This window comes from Azolla caroliniana, unplaced genomic scaffold (assembly GCF_043228905.1).
Source record: "Azolla caroliniana isolate FFs.n. ecotype wild unplaced genomic scaffold, voAzoCaro1.0.p SCAF_16, whole genome shotgun sequence".
Taxonomy (NCBI): Eukaryota; Viridiplantae; Streptophyta; class Polypodiopsida; order Salviniales; family Salviniaceae; genus Azolla; species Azolla caroliniana.
Window position 1 is genome coordinate 3,562,763 of NW_028230451.1, and position 20,476 is coordinate 3,583,238.

The window sequence follows — 20,476 nt, forward strand, 5'->3', positions numbered from 1 at the left end:
GTCATTAGTAATCACTTGTTTTGGCTAAGTTATTTGGATTTTAGTGGGCTTGTGGGACACTTGCATCAGGTATCAACACTATAGCCTTCAACGCAAACTCAAAGTTGTGTAACTGTGTTGATGGTATCATGAACAAACTAGCTATGAGACTTACAGGAGAGGAGTCCAATCCGGCCGCACTATTTTATGATCATAACAAATATAACAAATAAAGGACTCGTTTGCTTTTCCCACACGATACAACCTAGCGATAGTATGGTGGTACATGGTCTTCTACGTTGAAACTCGCGGACTTGAATCTGACGGGGAGTGGAGTGGAACTTAAAAGATGGAAAAGGTGGATGTCTATACATACATATATGTATAATGTAATAATGTATGTATGTGTATTTTCATCTAGACAAGAGGGAATTTTTCTATGTCATGAGGAAAGCATGGGGGTTTACATATGATATGGGCCAAAAACATTAGATAAAAAGAGAATTTTGGTTTCACATTAGGAGGTGTGAAAGGGCAGACTTTTGTTGTCCTAGAAATGAAGTGGGGGTGGGAGGGGGGCCCCCACCACAACCAGACACACCTTCATTTCTTTACTACACAATAATAGTACATAATTAATTCCAAGTTATATATGTATAATGTACATACATATGACATATGCAAATGAGTAAAAAGAAAAAGAAAAAAACAAATTTCTCTTCTCATTTTTATGATTATGAATTTTCCCTTATTTGATTAAAAACAAGGCCCCCCCCCCCCCCCCCCCCCTGTTCCCCCTTCATTTGTTCATCAGACATCTATTATTATGATTATTATTATTCATTCATTCATTTATTATTTAATTAAAATTCCATAATTCCAAAAACCCTTAAAAAAGCTCAAGCAAATCAGACCCCCATCTCCTTCTCAACAAAATCAGGGCACACAAACCAATTGGTCACTCTCTCTCTCTCTCTCTCTCTCTCTCTCTCTCTCTCTCTCTCTCTCTGTGCTCCTCTCCTGTCAATCCATTCTATAAGAACTATCTGATAATTTTTGGTTCTTAATTGAATCCTTTCTTCAATCAATCAGATAGTTAGTTAGTCAATAAGTTAGGTACTAGCCTCCTCTCATGATTAATCTCTTCCCCATTCCCATGTATTCAAAATAATGTAACCTCCCTGTTCCTTTGTTCCTTTAATCATTCACACACCTGATCTCATGTTAACCTTCAGTTTTCTTTTAGTTTGATCGAATATCCACGGGGTTATTGAAATAGTGAGTCATGGTTAATCTCACGTTAATCCTTTCTTTACTTTAATCTCATGGTTCACCCCGTGAGTGATGAGGCTAACCCCATGTTAATCTTTCTGACTTTTGATTAATCTCATGGCTCATTCGTGATTAGTGAGGTCAAATGAGAACTTGAGCTCTTAAATTGATTTGCAAATTGCTGTACATTTTGTTGGTTAATTGGGCCTTCTGTTTGTGTGCAGGGGGCGGCTGCTAAATCCCCCATGGGAGCCACTACAAGATGGCTCAAATCTCTCATTGGCATAAGGAAGAACAACAGCTCTTCATCATCCATGGCAGATCAACAAGAAAGCCATGTAAGCATTATGTATTAACATGAGAGAATAATAGAGAGAAAGAGACCCTGTATGACAGGCAGGGAGCTCGATCCCAGACAATGGCAACAGGGAAATTTGTTCCTTAATAACTAGAAAAGCCATTGATTTTCCTTTTGTGAGCTGAAAATGTGCAGAAAATCTCGAAAAGCAAATCCAAGAGATGGCTCTTATGGAAGGCATCCAACCATGATAATCCAAACTTGAACAGTCATTGCATGGAGCCACATAACTATAATTACTATGAGGGGAAGAACAGCAGCAGCATGTCTGCAAGATATGTTCATGGGCCCGATCACACCCACAATTTCCTGTCTACTGCTCCAAGCTTCATATACCACAATTATTCCAGAACACAATGGGCGGCAATACGAATCCAATCTGTCTTCCGTGGCTTTTTGGTATAAACTCGCATCCATCCGAACCCCTCTTAAGAGCATCAATAGTAGTAGATTTACAGTTAATAATTTGTTTTAGTCCATTTATTTTTGTTTTTGGACATGGTTCATCGTAAATTCTCTCTGACATTGTCTGATTCCCGACTTAAAAACCGCTATTTGTGGTCATGATCCGGAAGTTTTTTTGGACATTTCACCATTACCATTCCACTCAAATGAACACTACAACATCAAGATTGAGAAGGTTTTTTGGACATTTTCCCATTGCCATTCCACTCAAATGAACACTACGACATCAAGATTGAGAAGGTTTTTGGACATTTTCCTGTATTATCTCAATAGCTAAGGTATGGATGGACCTAGATCTCTAGAGTAATTGACTCCATTAATGCACGGTTATGTGTATGCTCAGCCCTACTATAGCATGGATGGCCAATTGGTGGCCACAGCCTATAACCTGGACATAGACTTAGAGCTAGAAGGTTAATGGAAGGTAATGTGCAATCAATTGCATTAGTGTGCACATGAACATAGACTTAAAGCTAGAAGGTTAATGGAAGGTAATGTGCAATCAATTGCATATAACATTCTTGTGATCATGCATTGTACTGTTTTCAACAAAGAATAAGGATTCCTCAAATAACACTGTTTTAAGTACCCTCTTGACTCTATTGATTACCAGGCGAGACGAGCACTCCGAGCACTAAAAGCTATCGTAAGAATCCAAGCGATTTTCCGAGGGCGTCGAGTGAGAACACAATGCTATAATGCCAAAGTCATTTGTCAAGCTAGTTTGAATCAATTTCATGTGCATGAATCCAAGGTAAAGTACAAAATTTAATCAGAAGAAGCAAGTGGCTACTATTTCTTCATCTTTTGGTCTAAACTATGATCCTTACATTTGGTTCCATTGGCATGTATATGATTTACACTCATTTTAAATTTGTGAAATGAAGAAGAGAGAGTGGTGTGATTCTCAAGGAAGTGTTGGCGAAATCGAAGCAAGGCAACATCACAAGCATGTGGCCGCGATAAGAAGGGAGCGAGCCATGGCCTATGCATTGTATCGTCGAGCAATGACGACAACCATTGCGAGTGAGGGACCTGAGTTCTGGCATTTGTGGCAAAGATGGCTTCGAGAACAAGACCTCGAAGAGGAAGAAAACAAGTCTACTAGAGCTGGCCCCGAGTACTTCTCTAGCCCTATTTCGCCCGCATCAAGATCAGTGTGTGCACACGAGCATGTTCGGGGTCCAAAGGATATTGTACAAGGCCGTGGAAACAAGAGTAGAGAGCAATCTCCCACGAAGCCCGGATACATGGAAGCCACGATCTCGATGAGGGCTAAGTGTAGAAGGTGGGGAAGTGGTAAATGGCAACAAATCCCTTCTTCTCAAAGGAAAAGACATTCTTCCATGGCTTGCATGGACAATAGCCACATACTTTTGCAATGCAACTAATTATCTATAACTTTGTTAGGTTGTTCCTTGATCGCCATAGATAAAACAAAAAAAAGTTTCTCTTTTGGTGCTCACATAATGGGTTTGTTTTGGCTACAAGAGTAAAGTATGTTTGGTAGTCAATTCAACTTTGCTCACTTTTCCGTGGGGGTTTTCTCTCACTCTTCTAGTGAAAGCAAGTATAAATAATGGTTTCGATAAATCCAATGTTGTATATTGTATCTCATTTTTCTTGGAGCTAATTAAATAGAAGCAAACTTAGAGAATGAATCTTGGTTTACAGCCTTATCCTTATTGTTGTCCAATCCACTATCAATATTAGTGAGTCATTATGTTATTAAGTCCGAACCTTTTTAAAGTTAATTAGCCTTTCTATTAACCTTAGGTAAACTTTGCGTCTTACTTAAAGTGCACTTTCACTTTAATGTACTTTTCTTAGCTAACTTAATTTCATTTCTATTTATATTCTTTACTTCAATATACAATGTATAATGTACTTGTCTTAGCTAACTTAATTTCATTTGTATATTTATTCTTTGCTTCAATATATGTCTAATATACTTTTCTTAGCTAACTTAATTGATACATATGTGACTCGTCTTTTCTAAGAACATATTCCTAGTCAAAAACATGATAGACAAGTGTTGTATATACATATATCATATGTCATTAACCTAAGAACAAAATACGCTTATACCTAACCTGTGTGGTGGAGTATATCTCATTAGGAGGATCTTCCGGGAAATTCTAGATGGAATTGCCTCCTCCTTGCCCTAGACAAGAGGGTGATGACAATATATCATACGTAACTCTTGATGAAGAGGCCACACCATATCATTAACATAAAAAAGAATTGATGGGCGTGAATTGACATAATCATTTTATTGGTTACTCGTAAAACAAACTAAAGATTGTTCCAATATCTAATGGGTGGGTTTCATTTGTTACACATAACGCATTGGGTGATGTAAAATAACATTCAACATGAAAAAGCTCCAGTAATGACTTAAAAAATGAGTACCACCATGAACCTATCCCGACAAAGGGTTTCGGTGCCTTCGCTAGTAAAGATGGTGTTGTTAGGAATAAAATGAGGCATCTTCGAAAAATGATCAATAATGACCAGAATTATGTCTTGACTCAAGAGATTGATAGTGATGACAAAATATCCATAGAAATACTCTTCAAAGGTCCAATTGATAAAGGTAATGGGTGGATATGTCAATGGAGCATGTGCATCTTAGCTTTTGCTTGAGACTATATATTACACAAATGAACATACATCTTGATTAAGCAATACAGACTATGCCATCAATACTTTTTGACCAAAAAGTTCAAGTCTTGGCCACTCTAAAATATCTAACCTTGGGAAGAAGCTTGACGTGCTTGGAAAATGTGGAACTTGGAAGTACTATCTGGAACATATAAAAGCCTATCATAATATAAAAGATGATTTTGTATCTAGAAATGTTCATGATCTAATCATATCTATTTGTGAGAATATGAAGTTGACCCGATATGTGAAAAGATGTATTGGGATAACAGGTTTGATGAGCGAGTTGATTTAATATATCTTAGTAAAAGAGTATCATGAGGGGAAGTAGAAGTTAAAAGTTCGATGTTTTGAAAACCTAGTAATGTGTGTGAATTTCTATTCATATATTAGATCACAATTGGAAATTTAAGATATTAGTAACTACTAATGGGACAATACATCAAATCTTTCCTTGAGGGATTATAGATTGTTCTTGATCATATATTGATGTCGGAAAAAGCTTGGTTATGTTGAAGCACTTGCTCATGGATTAAAAATCACTAATTGATTGAAAATACTCAAGATTTTGATGATTAGTGTAGACCACGATTGTGGGTAAATTCCTCGTAGAAAACCTCGCTAATCATAAAAGAATCAATAATTGCCAAAACTTCCCAAAAATAAATTGGATATTAAATTTTTGTAGCTATTTATTTTCTCATTGTGACGTCACAACTGTATCCATATCTCAGAACAAAACTCTACGTGACGTGATAGACGAGACTCAAACAATATCCCATCTTGAGACATTACCAATCAACAGAATAACAAAAAGTAAGGCTATGTTTAAAAAGCAAAACTTTGGGTGTTGAGAGGTCTAGAGCCTCAATTTAGTACAATCATCATCTCGTTTCAATGCTCCTTGAATCCTCTCTTTTTTGTCATTGCTACTTCTATTTTCATCCAACACAATTGACAACCTCAAGAGCTTATGTAAAGCTTGTGGATGCTTTGGGCAACAATATTTTGCCCTGGTAATGGCGTGACAAAGATTGGGGGTGCTCAAAGACGTGTTCTCCAAGTTATTGGTTCAGACAGTTGTTTGCCCTCTTAGGCACGAGAGAAGGAAGTTGTCATGATCCTTCGAGCTTCAAGTCATTGAATTAGTGGTTAAATGAGCCCTCTCTAACTTGTATCAACAAATTAGGAATGATTAAAATAAACTCATTCAACCACAAACTCATTATTATTCCTTAATTAACTAAAGATTAGCAAGAGACTTAAGTGAAAATAAGAAAACAACTTAAAGGAGATGAGCAGAATCCAAAAAGTGACTTTTTATACTTCTCTCAAGAAAATGTTTTGCCCGAAGGCCCTTATATTATTGGGTGGATACAAATTTCTTTCCTTTTAAGTATTGGTGCTCGGTGCTATTGTCTACTTTAAATGTTACAACTTTGAGGCTTGTTCCAAACTTCCAATGTCACCAAAAAGGTGCAAGGATTCAAAAGTATGGAAAATGCTTAACAACAATATTTATCATGTTTCAAGCTCTTCTTTGAGTACTCATTTAAGAGCTCCATCACTACAACTCAAAAGTGACATGTATGTATATGTCACCTACGATTGCCCTATTACTGCATCTAAGGAACTATGCCTACTGCTCATCACAACAACTTGAAAGTGACATGAATGACCACTCAAAGGTGAACACATATACACCACCTAGAATTGTCCTATTACTACATCTAAGGGATAATGTCTACTGCTCTCAATAGGGCGCCTCAAAGTGACATGAATGCACCATGTAGAGTTGCCCTATTGCCGCATCTAATTAGGAATGATGTCTAAATATCATTATCGAAGAAAAACCAGGAAATGTTGGGAGAAGACTCTTCCTAGTCCATAAGAAGGGGGAGATGATTTATTATGAAAGTACTAGAAAAAAAGGGGAGTTCACATTCACCTTCAAGGGATGAAATCAGACGACAAAGAATGGATAGTGAGTAGCTAGTGCGAACGACAGCCATGCACACTAGTAGGAATAGACAAGGGTTTGATTTCGGCTTAACCATTTTGGCCTTGTCCAAACCATACCAGTTAAGCCTTAACCGGTTTGGGAGTTTCCAAACTTGAACTGAACCGGTTCCTAAACCAATTAAGGGTAACTGGTTTAGCCAAGCTGATTAAGCCTTAACCAGTTTGGCCCTAATCAGTTCGGTTCGGCTTGAGCCATCCCACAATGGGCTCAAACCGGTTAAGGAAGCTCAAGCCTAAACCGAACTGTCAAATCGCCAAACAGTTTAAAAACGGTTCCACGGTTCGGTTTAGGCTTGAGTCGAGCCATTGCCGATTCCTACACGCTAGTGTTTATAATGTGAAGAAGCCAGACACTGACCATCCAAAACTGAGGTTACATAAAATGATGGCAACCAAGATCTCACTCATGTACCACTAGGCAAAACTCTAGGAGGCATGTGTATGTATGTATGTCATGACTCATGTCATGTCATGTCATGTATATATGTATGTATGAATGATATGTATATCCGGTGTGTATTATTATTTGTTTTGGCATTATTATTATTAGGGAAAAGTACCAGGATACCCCTGGAAGTTCGTTTATTTACCAGAATGCCCCTGAAAGTTCCAAATTTACCAAACTATCCCAATGTCTAAAAAATTACACTTTATAAAATAATTATACATTCAAATCTACAAGCCCTATTTACCAAATATGGAAGAAATGGAACCGAAGTAGCCCTATTTACCAAAGATTTGAGTGTATAATTACTTTATAAAGTGTAATTTTTTGGACATAGGGGTATCCTGGTACTTTTCCCTTATTATTATTATTATTATTATAAAGATATCTATTTTTTATATTGTTTTGGCATTTGTTGAAACGCCAGGAGGTGGTTTTAACTTTTAAGCATATTCCGGTTTTTAAAAAAATGAATAAATCATGGAAGATTGGACAACATTGAGATGAGAAGAGAGCCTTACCGAGTTTTGGCAAAACCCTAATTTTCAGGGAGCAATATGCAGAAAGAGGTCTCAGTTAAGAATGTATGTGTTATATAGGAAGAGCAAAAGATGTAGGCAAACCCTAAAATTCCAAGGAACCAATGTTTGTTGTTGTTCGCTGTTTCAGCTATTCCCTGCAGGTCGTTCCCTATTCGCTACTCGTCGAATACATTTTTTCAAAAAGAAAAAATTTAGGGGAAAAAAATTTAACGAATATTTGAACATGCATTCTTATGCGTATCCGTTGGTATTCGTGGGGGAGGCCCCATGAATGCGAATATGTCAATCTATGCTCCCCCGTTAACATGACATTCATTGTCTCCTCAAAATACACTCTCTCGTTACGGTCTATTTTCATTATGAAATATATTGTGATAAATGTAAAACATCTGACACTAAATGGTTGAAAAGAGTTGTAGGGGAGTGGATGAGGTGTTGTCGTGGGGAGGCTAGTTGCAAGTTATGTGGATATCTTTTGGAATCGATCCCTCACTATTTTTGGAATTGTGTAGAGGCGATTGGCATTTGGGGTAGAAGTCTCGGGATCGTGGCAACTTGTGGTATTAATGGGAAAGTTATGTGGGGGTCTTATTGGCAAGCGCCGGAGTCACAACAACGTGAGTGCTGAGATGGGCCTATTGAGCAGACATGCCGACCGAGAGGGTCGAGGCGCGCAGAACCAAAGGGGTCGCTTCAAACGGGATCGGACCAGACGAGGAGCTCGAGAAAGGCGGAGTAACGCCAGGAGAAGTCGGTTGGAAGAACCAACTGCCACAGAGGTCGACACTACGACCCCACCTCAGGTTGAGCTTGAGGGGGAGTGTTGAGCGGCAAGCTCAACCGGAGCCGGATCGACTGAATAAGCCGGAGCCGGTAAGCAAGACAGATCGGGCAAAACGGATCGGTATTACGGTGAGCAACCGAACCGGCAAGCAGTGGAGGCCGGGTGCAATCCGTAACCAGAAGTCCAATCGGAAGCCTAGTATAGGATAGACTACTAGGTAGCTATAGTCTCGTAGTAAGTGTCAGATGCTCGTGTGAGCATTGAAGTACATGGTACTTCTGTCAGTCCCAAGAGGACTTGTATAAATAGTGCTACTTAGCACGGTGTATGTACATAGTTTTGATATAATTTTAAAATTGTGTTCTGCTCTCTCTGTTTGTCTCTCTCTCTCTCTCTCTCTGTGTTGTTCTCTGTTTTACGCTTCCGCAAACACTTACGTTCTCAGCAGGGTACATATTACCATGATCTCGTCCGAGTGCACACATGGGTATTCTAGTTCATATGCGAATGAACATCGTCACATAACATGCATTGGCGACGAAACCGGGCCATGTTTTCAACATTCCATTACATGGTTCGAGCCAGTAGTACAGAGGGTACTTTCTCTAACACCGACATGTCGTTGTAGTATAGTGGTTAGTATTCCCGCCTGTCACGCGGGTGACCCGGGTTCGATACCCGGCAACGGTGCGAAGGGCGAGGCAAATCTCCTCTCATCTTCTAGGCCATTCCTTCTCTTACCGCCAGATTTTATACCCCTTACGAAGACTTGGGGGCATACAGTGGGTCGTCAGCGAGGCGGGTCGTCAGCGAGGCAGGGTACATATTACCATGATCTCGTCCAAGTGCACACATGGGTATTCCAGCTCATGTGCGAACGAACATCGTCACATACCATGTATTGGCGACGACACCAGGCCATGTTTTCGATATTCCGGTACATGATCCGAACAAGTAGTACTCACCACTATTCTACACTTCCTCTAACACCAACATGTCGTTGTAGTATAGTGGTGAGTATTCCCGCCTGTCACGCGGGTGACCCGGGTTCGATCCCCGGCAACGGCGTGTAGGACAGGGCAAATCTCCTGTCATCTTCTAGGGCATTGTTGCTCGTTCCGTTGTATTCTCTATCCCTTTCAAACACTTGGGGGCGTACAGTGGGTTGAGCCATGGCTGCTCACCTGCTACCGACCTTTCAGGCGCGCATCCACGAGATGGAAGAAAACAGACGCATCCTCCTCCATCGCCTGCAGGTAACTCATTCCAAAACCAATTGATGAATTCACGCATCTTTCTTCTTCTTCTGATTCTTCTTCTGCTGCTGCCGCTGCTTGTTGTAACTGAATATATGAAAATGAACAAACGAATGATCGAATCCTTCTTCTTCCACGTCTTCTTTCACTTCCTTTCCTTCCTTTATTCTTTCCTCCCTTCTTGTGTTTAGTTCCTTCAATTTCTTGTCTCCAGCTTTTCTTTAGCTGCAGTAGCTTGGACACGAGCTGCCTTTTCTTATCCTCTATAAACTGTGCCAATTTCTAAGATCCGAAATTGACTAAGGTTCTAATTCTTATTTCTTTATCGTTTTCCTCTTCTTCTTCTGCTCTTCCTTCCTTTATATAATCTGCATTTTAGCAGCAGCAGCAAAGCCTCACTGGAATGAGATTCTTCGTATTTCTTTATCATTTTCTCATAAATTTGCATCATTTCCCCATCATTTTCTGTGAATGAATCAATGTGTAGGTGGAAAAAGAGCTTCATCACAGCAAGAATTTAGAACTTTTGAAACACAGCAAGGTTCTCTCCAAGATCAGACGACGCTGCCTTTCCTTAAAGCAGAAGGAAGCTGACCTTTATGTGAAGCTACTAGAGAAAGAAGATGAACTGAAGACGGTGAATCAAACGCTTGCTGAGGTTTCCTTGAAACAACGGTACTTTGTGAATTCTCCTTCAGAATTTATTCATGTGAGGCTTCTAAGTTAATTTTTATCATGATTCTGGCCTTTAAAGCTGATGTAATTGTTATGACAGAATCAAACAAAGAAAACAAATAAATAAATCTTTGGTATCTGTGCAGTATCTTTTGGTCCGTGTGTTTAGTTCCATTTCATAAGAATCAAAGTGGTTTGTTTTACTCCGGAACCCATAGTGTAGAATCTAGATATTCTGCTAGCCTTTAAATTTGAAAAGAATCAAACCATCTGTTTTCTCAGTTATGTCTGCTCTTTTGGCCATTATTTTGATGTTTGCAATGAAAGAACCAAATAAATGGTTAGTTTTCTCCAGTTATTTGCATTATGCATATTACATAAGGTAAATCTTGGACTTGAGTTCCAACTTATGCTATTTAAAAAATCAAACAGATGGTATGTGTTCTTTCAGTTCTCTCTGCATTATATACACAAATTAAGGTTAATATTCAAAAGAAGTGATTTGCTTTTATCAGTTATCTCAGTATCATGCAGGCCTAAAGTCAATCTGTGTGCTTTTGGTCGTCAAATTTCAATGTTTGTTGTGAGATAATACAGTGAGCGCTTTGTTTTCTCTTTCTCCCAAAAAATCTATGCATTACCATGCTGATCTAAAGATTAATTATTCTACTTCCGGCCATTAGATTTCATATTTTAGTTTGAGAAAATCAAAAGATTTATTTTCTTTTTCAGTTATCTCTGCAGTTGTTCGTAGATGAACATAAAGAGTACTGTTTCTGTTAACGATTGATGTCTTTTGTTAAAGTATCCATGGTATTTTGGCCACAGAACCTTGTCATCAGATTTGGGAGAGCTCCAACACAGGTTAAAAGAAAGGCGGGAATTCTATAAGCAAAAGACAGACATGATGGATTCTCACAAAATCAGGCTACAAGACTACATGCGGAATCTAAAGTCTGAGGTGGACAGCTCGAGGGAAACTGTTTCACAGGTTTATTTACATCTGCTGTCTTTAGGAGTATTGTACAACAATCCAATGCAATATGTATGCATAAAAAGCTTATTGTAAAACTAGAAATAAATAGATTTAGGGTTAATTATTGACGAGATAACTTCAGTCAGAGCACGTAAGTTTGAACCTTGATAATCAAATCAAGCCAATATATGTACATAATTTTGATAGCCAAAAATTCAGTGCTATTTCTGAACATAGTTGAGTTGAACATATCAGGTGGAAAGTGGAGGTATGAAATTTTGTCATGGGTTACAAATATGAGAAAATATAGATATGCCAAAATCATTGCCATACCTAACAAAATTTGTTCTTTTTAAGTGCTTTTCCACATAAAAGTAGATTATAGAAATAGATATGTATGCGAAAACTGGTTATTTTTGGAATTACCCGCAGGTATGTTGAATCTTGATTGGTTGTGTCCTGAACGAAATAAATGCAATTTCTGTACAATGTAGTTTTGATACTACCAAATTAACGCAATTTCGTTTGATGACCAAATCAATACAATATCTGCATGTACACGATTACCAAATGAATGCAAATTTGTATGTATCCTGATAATTGTACATTCTCATGCAGTTGGAAAAGCGCGCTAAAGAAATTCATAGTTCAATCATTTGTGGCATTGTTAATGAAAACATACAAAACGAAAAGAAGATTAAAGTTGATATGTCAGCCCAGTTTCGTGATGATTATGAAGCATTTGAAGTAAGAATGCCTTATTCCAACATAAAAAGAAAACTCAATAACGTAATACACTTTGCATGGAAAGAGATCGAACAAACAAAGAAGACTTTGGAAGGACAAAGAATGGTACTCATGGATCTGCAAACAGAGAATCAAAGTCTGGAGAATCGAGTTTTTGAGGCAATTCAGATCCGAGATCAGAAAAAAAGACCAGTTGGAAACGCACAATGTAAGGCATTGATGTGGCCTCTCGTTAACATCTCTAATGATATTAATAAGAAATGTTTCTTTTGTTTGATTAATGTTAAAATAGAACTTTGATAAGGTTGGCCTTTTTTTTTTCTATCGGGAAGGAAGCTGAAGACAGACAAACCTTTCGTCAGCTGAATTGTTGGAACATATATGAGAAGGTGATGTTTGTCGTAGTGCATTTTATTTTCTGAGCTTGTGTCGTATTTCTTGCAGCATGTGTAAAAAAGACTTCTTTGTGATATCATTGGGTTGATGCATATGAGATGTAGTTTGAAGCTATGGTCTAAACCACCAAGGCAACAGGCAGAGTCCACTGCACGGTGGACAGAGAAAATTAAGAGGATATGGATGGAGTAATAGAAATGAAGCTATGGTCTAGACTCTAAACCATCAAGGCAATAGAGAGGTGAGAAAATTGGGTCCAAAACCAAGACCTAGGGCCTAATAACTTACCACTAAGGGAGACACACACACACACACAAAAATAGAAGTTAATAGGAAATGATCTCTCCAAAACATGAACGGTTGAGAGTTTACATTTTCATCATTCTTGGTAAAGTCAAGCCCACCACAGAGACATTCATAAACAACTCTACCATAATTGTTAGCAGATAAGCCCAATTTTGGCTTTATCATGCATCTTAGTAGAGGACGCCCGGATTTGTTCAGCTCATCCCTTTCAACCTGGATACCTTGGGGTGGTGGTCCGATGAAAGTTTTGGAATAAGCAAGGGGGATTCGAAGAACTTCTAGACGAAGAGCACGTAGATCCTTAAATCCGAATACATTACCTACAACGGAGGTAAACATGTGATCAATCATTTGTGTTGTCTATGCTTGTGACACGAATAAGTCGTACACGGCTCCAATTTGGCTTCCAACTCTTAAAACATAACTCTCATGTGAATGCTTTTAAGCCTCATAGAATTATGTTGATTACCATCCAACCTTGTACATTTGAGATGTGTCCATCCAACCTTTTGACCAAAATAAATGAAGTTGTTGTGAAATGGTCGTGGAGGGGTTGTCTTCTTTATGGCACTCACACCCACACTCACAAATGAGTTTTTGCCTTGATGAAAATGGATTAGATAATTTTATATGAAAAGGATATCTTGAAACTTTACATGATTCTTTTGAAATGTATATTGCAGAAAAATGGATCTATTAGTGAACTGTGATACATCATACAATCAAAGCAAATAGTGAGATAAAGAAGACATGATTAGTTGTTTTGGACGAAATAATTATTTGGCAATAGATGTTTGAAGTGAAAGGACATGATTTCACATGTTGGACAATACGTTTATGAAGATCCAATATATGCTTGACTCTAAAGGGAACAATTTCACACGTTCAGCAACGGATTTATGAAGATCTAATAGGTGTATGAAGCTAAAGAGAACACATCATTTTTGTATTCATAATTACTATTTTGTATTTGACCTTTCGCACTTTGCCATTGTGATATCCCACATACAAATAAATCAATGTCTCATTGTTGGATCAGTCTCTTAAATTTAGAGATATAGATATCATACGATTTTATGCAATCACCTCTCATATGATTTTTGTAGGGTCTTACGACTAATATACCCACAATAATACACATTGTCTTCTAATCTATTAATGTGTTAGAATCAAATCTACAAATAGCTCCATCATGATCATTATTTAGAGGTGTGATGGGAATGTATAGAGCTTCTCCTCTTTGAAGGAGGGCTGGGGAAGAAGAGAAACAAAGGAGATATGGAACTAAAAGTAGGCGACTCCTTGATTCCTCAATGTGTTTGTGGTTTGCACCATTCTATAATGAGGGCTCTTTTGTAGATGTTAAATTTAACAATTCCATGCGCTCGTAAGGCTGTTTTACACATGCATTCTACGACATCATTACATGCTCCTTGTTTAATGTGCATATACTTTCCGGTACAATCAACACATAGTGCACACATGGTGGACAAACTCTTATAGAGCACCAAGCCATAAGATGTTAATTACATTTGAAGTTGCCATATAAATTTGTATAGTTACAAAGAGCCAAAGAGAGCCCAAATTTTGATAGTTGGTAAATTGATGAACAATATGTTGTATTTTTCTGTTAGTATTGTGCTGTGAACATTGAGAGATGTGTCATTGATGTTTTAGAAGGCTACTCTTATTGAAAATATTTTAAAGAATAATAATTCATTTTTGTAAGAGGGGTCTACGTCCATTAACATTATCGGGAAAGTTGAGTCATCATATAAAATTATGCACACACGAGTGCATGCACATGTACAAGCACACTTGTACACAAATAAACAAAAGTGGACAAATGAAGAATTCACTTGAAAGACATTGTGCCTTTAAAAAGTCTATGGAAATGCGGATAAGATCCTTAATCTATGATTGCTTTATCATAGGAGGGATTAAAGATTCTAATACTTGGGGTCGGGGCCCGGGGGATGCATCTAAGTTGACAGTTATAAGGATATATAGAACAATCTTTTTTTTAAACTTTAACACTCTAATAGAGGGATAGAGATTATGATAGTCTAATCTCCCCCTTGGGAGGCCAAAAGCATTATCTATGGGGCCCAAACAAATCCATACGTGCTCAAGAAGGGAGTTGGTGATGCGGTAATTTATGAAGGGAAGCATTGTGATATTGTTGTGTGAATGCTCCATCTTGTTGTGTGACATGCCCCTTGGCCATAATCTCCTTATAAAGAGAAAGTGCAACCCTGGTATGCTCAACTTAGAGAGAGAATCAAATCGGTGATTGATTGTGTATCATGAGTGTAACGTCAACTTAGAGAGAGAATCAAATAGGTGATTGATTGTGCATCATGAGTGTAACGTTCCAATAGACCAAGCATAAACCAATGTTAATCCCATATTGATGATGTTTTTAGTGGATGATCGATCCTTTTACTTAGATGTGAGGTCTCGGCCCACTAGAAGTCAAGGTGTATGTGAGTCTCTATGGATTAACATTAATTTATATCAACATCCCTCAGACTTTTAAGTCTTTCGGTTCACACAAACACACACACAAACATGCACTCTACTTGTATCTTTCTTTCTTTCTCTCCACCACAACGTAGGTAGTGTTGCATCCCCACCACTCCAACCCACAAGAAGCAATCGTGTCGTCCTCTGAGTGTCTGGACCTGGCCCATGGCATCTCATGTTTCTCTCTCGTATGTTGGGCAGTTGTGTTGTTTCAACATCCATTTCTTCTTCTTTTTTTGTCACCAATGACGACATAATGGGGGGATCATGGCCTTATTGTTTTCCCTTTAGAGATGAATGACTTAAAAAAGAGCAATATGAACACCCCTTCATATCATGAAGGAGATGTTGTTTTGTGTTTATTATATGTACAATGTGAAGAAGAAGAAGAAGGTATAGGAGAGAGTACTACTACATACATATACTTGGGAAGAAGAAGGAAGGCAGGCAGGCAGCCCATATGGAAGACAGTGGGAACTCCTCTGCTCTAATGATTTCTCTTCCAGTCCCAATCACATCACCAAGAAAGAGAGCAGCAGCAGAAGAAGTGTTCTATGACCCCATCTACCATGGCTCTGCAGGTATCTCCCTCTGCACCTCCTCCTCCTCCTTTACATGTCCCCCCAATCCATCCCAACATTACCTTTTCTCCTCCAAATCCTCCTGCCGCCAACGGCCCCCTACTTTCTACGCTGATGATTTCAGCATCTACGAGTATGTGCATGTTCGCAACCCCAGATTGTTGATGGATGCTGCTGGACCCATCGATTCATGTTCGGCTCCTCTATGTTCCACCAGTTTACCTAATGATTCTGCCCCAAATTCCACTGGTTCCTCCGATTCCACTCGCTCCTGGCCTGATTCGGCTTCAAATACCCCCCTCTCAGCTTCGAATTCGTCTGACAGTTTGCCTTTGGGCCTGAGAAGTTCTACTTGCTTGGCTAATCCCACCGCTTGGGATCAATGCTTGACCCCGAATTCCACTGCCTCCACCAAATCAACCGTCTTGGCCGGCCCCAGGCCCAATAATGTTTTGCGCTCAGATCCGACTGGTTCAGCTAACTCGGCCTGTGACTCGAAATAATTCCTTCAGAAACTTGGTTCGCTCGACATGGGATTGAATTCTGTCTGTCTGTCTGTCTTCTGCTTCAGCCAAGCCCCGGATGGTTTTGGTTCTGAGATCGCCTTGGGCCGGCCTTCCACCATGAATTGAAGCAGGGTCTAAATCAGTCTATAAACTCACAATGCTTCTCAGAGTTTTTAAAAAAAACAACAACCATGAAGGTACTGGTCATCCTTGTCGCGAGAGGAAGATATACTTGCATTTCAAGCCGACCATTAGTTTCATAATTGTAACATGAATGCTGGTATAGTTTGTTAGTAGATGGAAAAACTTTATTATTGAATCGTTTGAATCTTTGTAAACCTGTTTATACTGATAATTAAGTGAAGAAAGATCACACTGTATGCTAGCGCTAATAATTAATCTCATTCAAACATTTTGATATAGTTGTCTGTTTCATTAATTATAAATCCTCTTTGAGAAAATCGCCTAAATAGGCTTAATCTGGTTGATTAAAAAAGAGAGCATTGAGCTGTCGGAACAAACAAGTCAACCAAAAGCATATACATATAGAGAGAGATAAAGTGGTTACGCATATTAATTTTGCAATAATTAGAGGAGCATGAGTTGTTTTACTTTGTAGTTAATTACGCTAATTAGGATGTGAGCATATCCTAATTGGTTTGAAATTGAAAGATAACATGAATTTACTTAAGGCTTGTGAGAAGATGAGTGGGCATGGGATGTCCATGTGCTAAATATGCTTCCACTTGAATGTGTTCTAGCATTAATTAAGTGAAAGATTAGGTGCTTAAATGTTGGATAAGTTTGATGTTGAGCACAAATTGGCCAGTTTAACTATAGTTACTTCCAATGTTTGTGCTTAAGATTAATTTCCTTGATTATGTGATTGGACTTCAAGGTCATCTTGATATGAGCTAGTAATTGATAGTTGTTGTATGGCGATTTTCTTTACTCAAAACAAATATGCCATAAATCGCAACGTGAAAAAAAAGGTTTTCGAATTACATGGAGCAACAAAAGAGCCATTGGAACCAAAAATATCATGCTTCCAAGTAACTGAACTTCTTTGTTTGCTAACAGGCACATGGGGAAGTTACCAAAGTATGATTTGAATTAAACAAGCTTGTTTGCTTTCTAAAATAATGCGTATGAGAATTTCAAATCACATATGCACAAGTTTAAAAAGGAAGCTCGTGAAGTCTTTCAATAAAGAAGTGTGGTTTGTCCCCATTGATATGGCTTGAAATATTTTCTAAATGGTTAGAGAAAGTGGGCTATGGCCCAATTGATATCTGTTCAATTATTTTCAAATTGGTTTGAGGAAGTAAGCAATGCCCCCATTGATATCTCTTAAATAGTCTTCAAATAGTGTGATTTGGTAATAGTGCGATCATGAACCTCAAACCTGGTCCAAGTATGTCTATAGGAAATCAAGAAAACAAGCAAGCCTACTTTTCGGATGGATATAGGAAGCATATCTAGGTAATATTCCGTTCAATAGGTGAATATTTAAAGCATATTATCGCGATATGCCCTAGATTCTTTTGATTTTGACATAAAATAAAGGTCACCTACATATTTATCCTAACCTGGGCATACATTATTAGCTACATAAATGGTATCCTGAGACTCTTGGCGACAAAATCTACATGTCGCTTGAAATATTGTGTCCTTATTGATGACAAAATCTACTTCACACTTACATTATTTCTACGTTAATAGCTACATAATTGACATAATTCTTTCATACCCCATGGTATCGTGATACTCTTGGTGACGAGACGAAATGTACAAGTCGCTTGAAATATTGTGTCATTATTGATGGCAAAATCTACATCACACTTACTTTGTTTCTTAGTGACAAAAGTATTTTTTTTCAACAATAAGATCTTCCTCTTTTTCTTTTTTTTTAAACAAAATATCCTTCCATTAGTTTTAAAAAAGCACATATGCTACAATGCTATGTTTTCCGTAGAGATTGTGCAACTATTGAAGCCACACTATCCCACAACACCCGATCTGAAAGATCATTGAATATTTTTTCGGTTTTTTCCAAGCTGGCCACATTTAGCATACATGTCCACCAAAGCATTCCCGAGCTCAATATTGTCTTCCAACAGTCTCACGATTTCATTGTGAATTTCTATGCTCGTATCAACTACCACTACACTACCACAATCCTTTAGCAAACTTACAAGGGTGATTGCATCCGGAAGTAGTCCAATTACTGCAGTAGCATCTTCAAAAATGCCACATTTAGCATATGCATAAACTAGAATAGCCACAAGACACAGATATGAATCAAACTCCCTTTCAATGATCTCATTATGGATTTCTTGCCCTCTTCTCATAGCTTTTAGGCTTATGCATGCCTTCAAAATAAAAATATAGGTCACAAAAATTTGCATAGTCCCTTTCAACTACTCTTAGACTGCTATAGACATATGTTTGTCCCTGAGCATAAGAAATAATAGTTATACATTGACACATTCCTCATGTTGGTGGAGGAAATACCCATAGTGGTGGCTGATACCTCCAACGTATACCACCATTAACCATGAAGAATACCTTCATCCTTTCCCATCTCTTCTTAAAAACCTCTTGCTTTCGAAAGACTACATCTGGATCACCTTTGATAGCATCATATTCTCCTTTTAGTGTATGCACTAAGGTCATCCAAATCTCCTTGACTTCATCCACAACATTCCATTGAATTTGATGAAATATCCTTCGACATCTACTAGTCCACAAAACCCATATAATTATTGAACTAATCGTCTCCCAAACCACGCCATTTTGGACAGAATTAATAGGCATGTATGGCAACACTTCCTCAACATATCGACCTCTTGTATATAATGCAAAATTAACATTTTCTTTTTCATAATCTTGTACCTCACCCTTAATATTAGCCCACATAACTGCCCTCCATTTATATATTCTAGAGCCATAAACCTCATGCAAGAGACGTAAAAATATTTTCCAAACCAATTTGGCAGCCATACATGACCAAAATAGGTGATGAAGAGACTCCACTTCTAAACCACAAAAATCACACATCTTATCCACTTCTTTACAATACATCCAAGCCCTAACAGGAACCGCATAATTAACAATCAACCATCTAAATAGAATAATCTTCTTTGGAATTTGCATAGCCCATAGCTATTTCCAAAATGTTGTCATGTGAGTAGGATCCACATTATAAGTCATCCATTTTGTTGCTGTTGTCGGCCAATGGGGTACCCTACGTCTTATCATCTCCCTTCCCAATCGAACAGAATACTGAAAAAACGGAATTGGCCTAACATCCTCCCCGGAATATGATGTAGGCAGCCACTTCCATTCTCCTGGGTCCCAATCCAATTCACTGGTGAACAAACTGTTGCCAATTACTAAGTGATGAGGCAAAAGATGAGTCCACTTGAGCCCAATTTAGTCTAACTCTCCTCCCCAACATAGACCCTTCAACATCTAGAAATAAAAGATTCCAAACCAATGGTTGATGTAACCATTCATCCACTGACGTGGGTCGGACTTGTTGCAAGTTATCCTTTATGAACCACCAGGCTCTCTTGATCGCAGCGAAGAATCTATCATTTTGAAACACTATCTTATGCGAATGAAAGTTAGGAATAAACCACCATCGAAGAGACCTTGTCCATTCACCTCCAGTTTTCGGGAAGACCTATTTCATTCTCAATTGAAGAAGCATCTTCCACAGCTCATTTCTTGGCAGTAATCCTCGTACAATAAATTGTATCAAAGGATCTACCAAACCTAAACCCCCTTGAGAAGTCGGCGCTATAATAGTTTTCCAAGCTACCTTTGGTCTAACATAATTAAAATTAGTAGATCCCCATAAAAAATTCCTAATCAATCTCTGTAACTTTGATAACAATGATCTGGAGAATAACCAAGAGGATAGAATATACCACAGTGAGGAGAGTAATACTTGATTAGAAATAACTAGCCT

General features: G+C 38.2%; 2 protein-coding genes and 1 non-coding gene across 4 annotated transcripts; all 3 read left to right on the top strand.

Annotated features, from left to right (window-relative positions):
* Nucleotides 1-1,239: 1,239 nt before the first annotated feature.
* LOC147853635 (protein IQ-DOMAIN 8-like) lies at nt 1,240-3,753 on the top strand. 2 transcript variants are annotated; one of them, XM_087332715.1, is made up of 5 exons: nt 1,240-1,257; nt 1,476-1,589; nt 1,745-2,008; nt 2,688-2,828; nt 2,965-3,753. In XM_087332715.1, the coding sequence occupies exons 2-5, from the start codon at nt 1,497-1,499 to the stop codon at nt 3,463-3,465; spliced, it is 999 nt and encodes a 332-aa protein (XP_087188841.1). In that variant the 5' UTR covers nt 1,240-1,257; nt 1,476-1,496; the 3' UTR covers nt 3,466-3,753. The 2 variants fall into 2 exon arrangements, with proteins under 2 accessions (XP_087188841.1, XP_087188840.1); XM_087332714.1 differs by lacking the exon at nt 1,240-1,257 and having other exon boundaries at nt 2,962-3,753.
* Nucleotides 3,754-9,527: 5,774 nt separating this feature from the next.
* On the top strand, nt 9,528-9,599 carry TRNAD-GUC (transfer RNA aspartic acid (anticodon GUC)). Its single transcript has one exon. It is a non-coding gene; the product is annotated as a tRNA-Asp (tRNA).
* Nucleotides 9,600-9,679: 80 nt separating this feature from the next.
* LOC147853637 (uncharacterized) lies at nt 9,680-12,485 on the top strand. Its single transcript, XM_087332424.1, has 4 exons — nt 9,680-9,787; nt 10,275-10,462; nt 11,291-11,453; nt 12,057-12,485. Exons 1-4 carry the CDS (start codon nt 9,704-9,706, stop codon nt 12,483-12,485), a joined length of 864 nt encoding a protein of 287 aa, XP_087188550.1. The 5' UTR covers nt 9,680-9,703.
* Nucleotides 12,486-20,476: the final 7,991 nt, after the last annotated feature.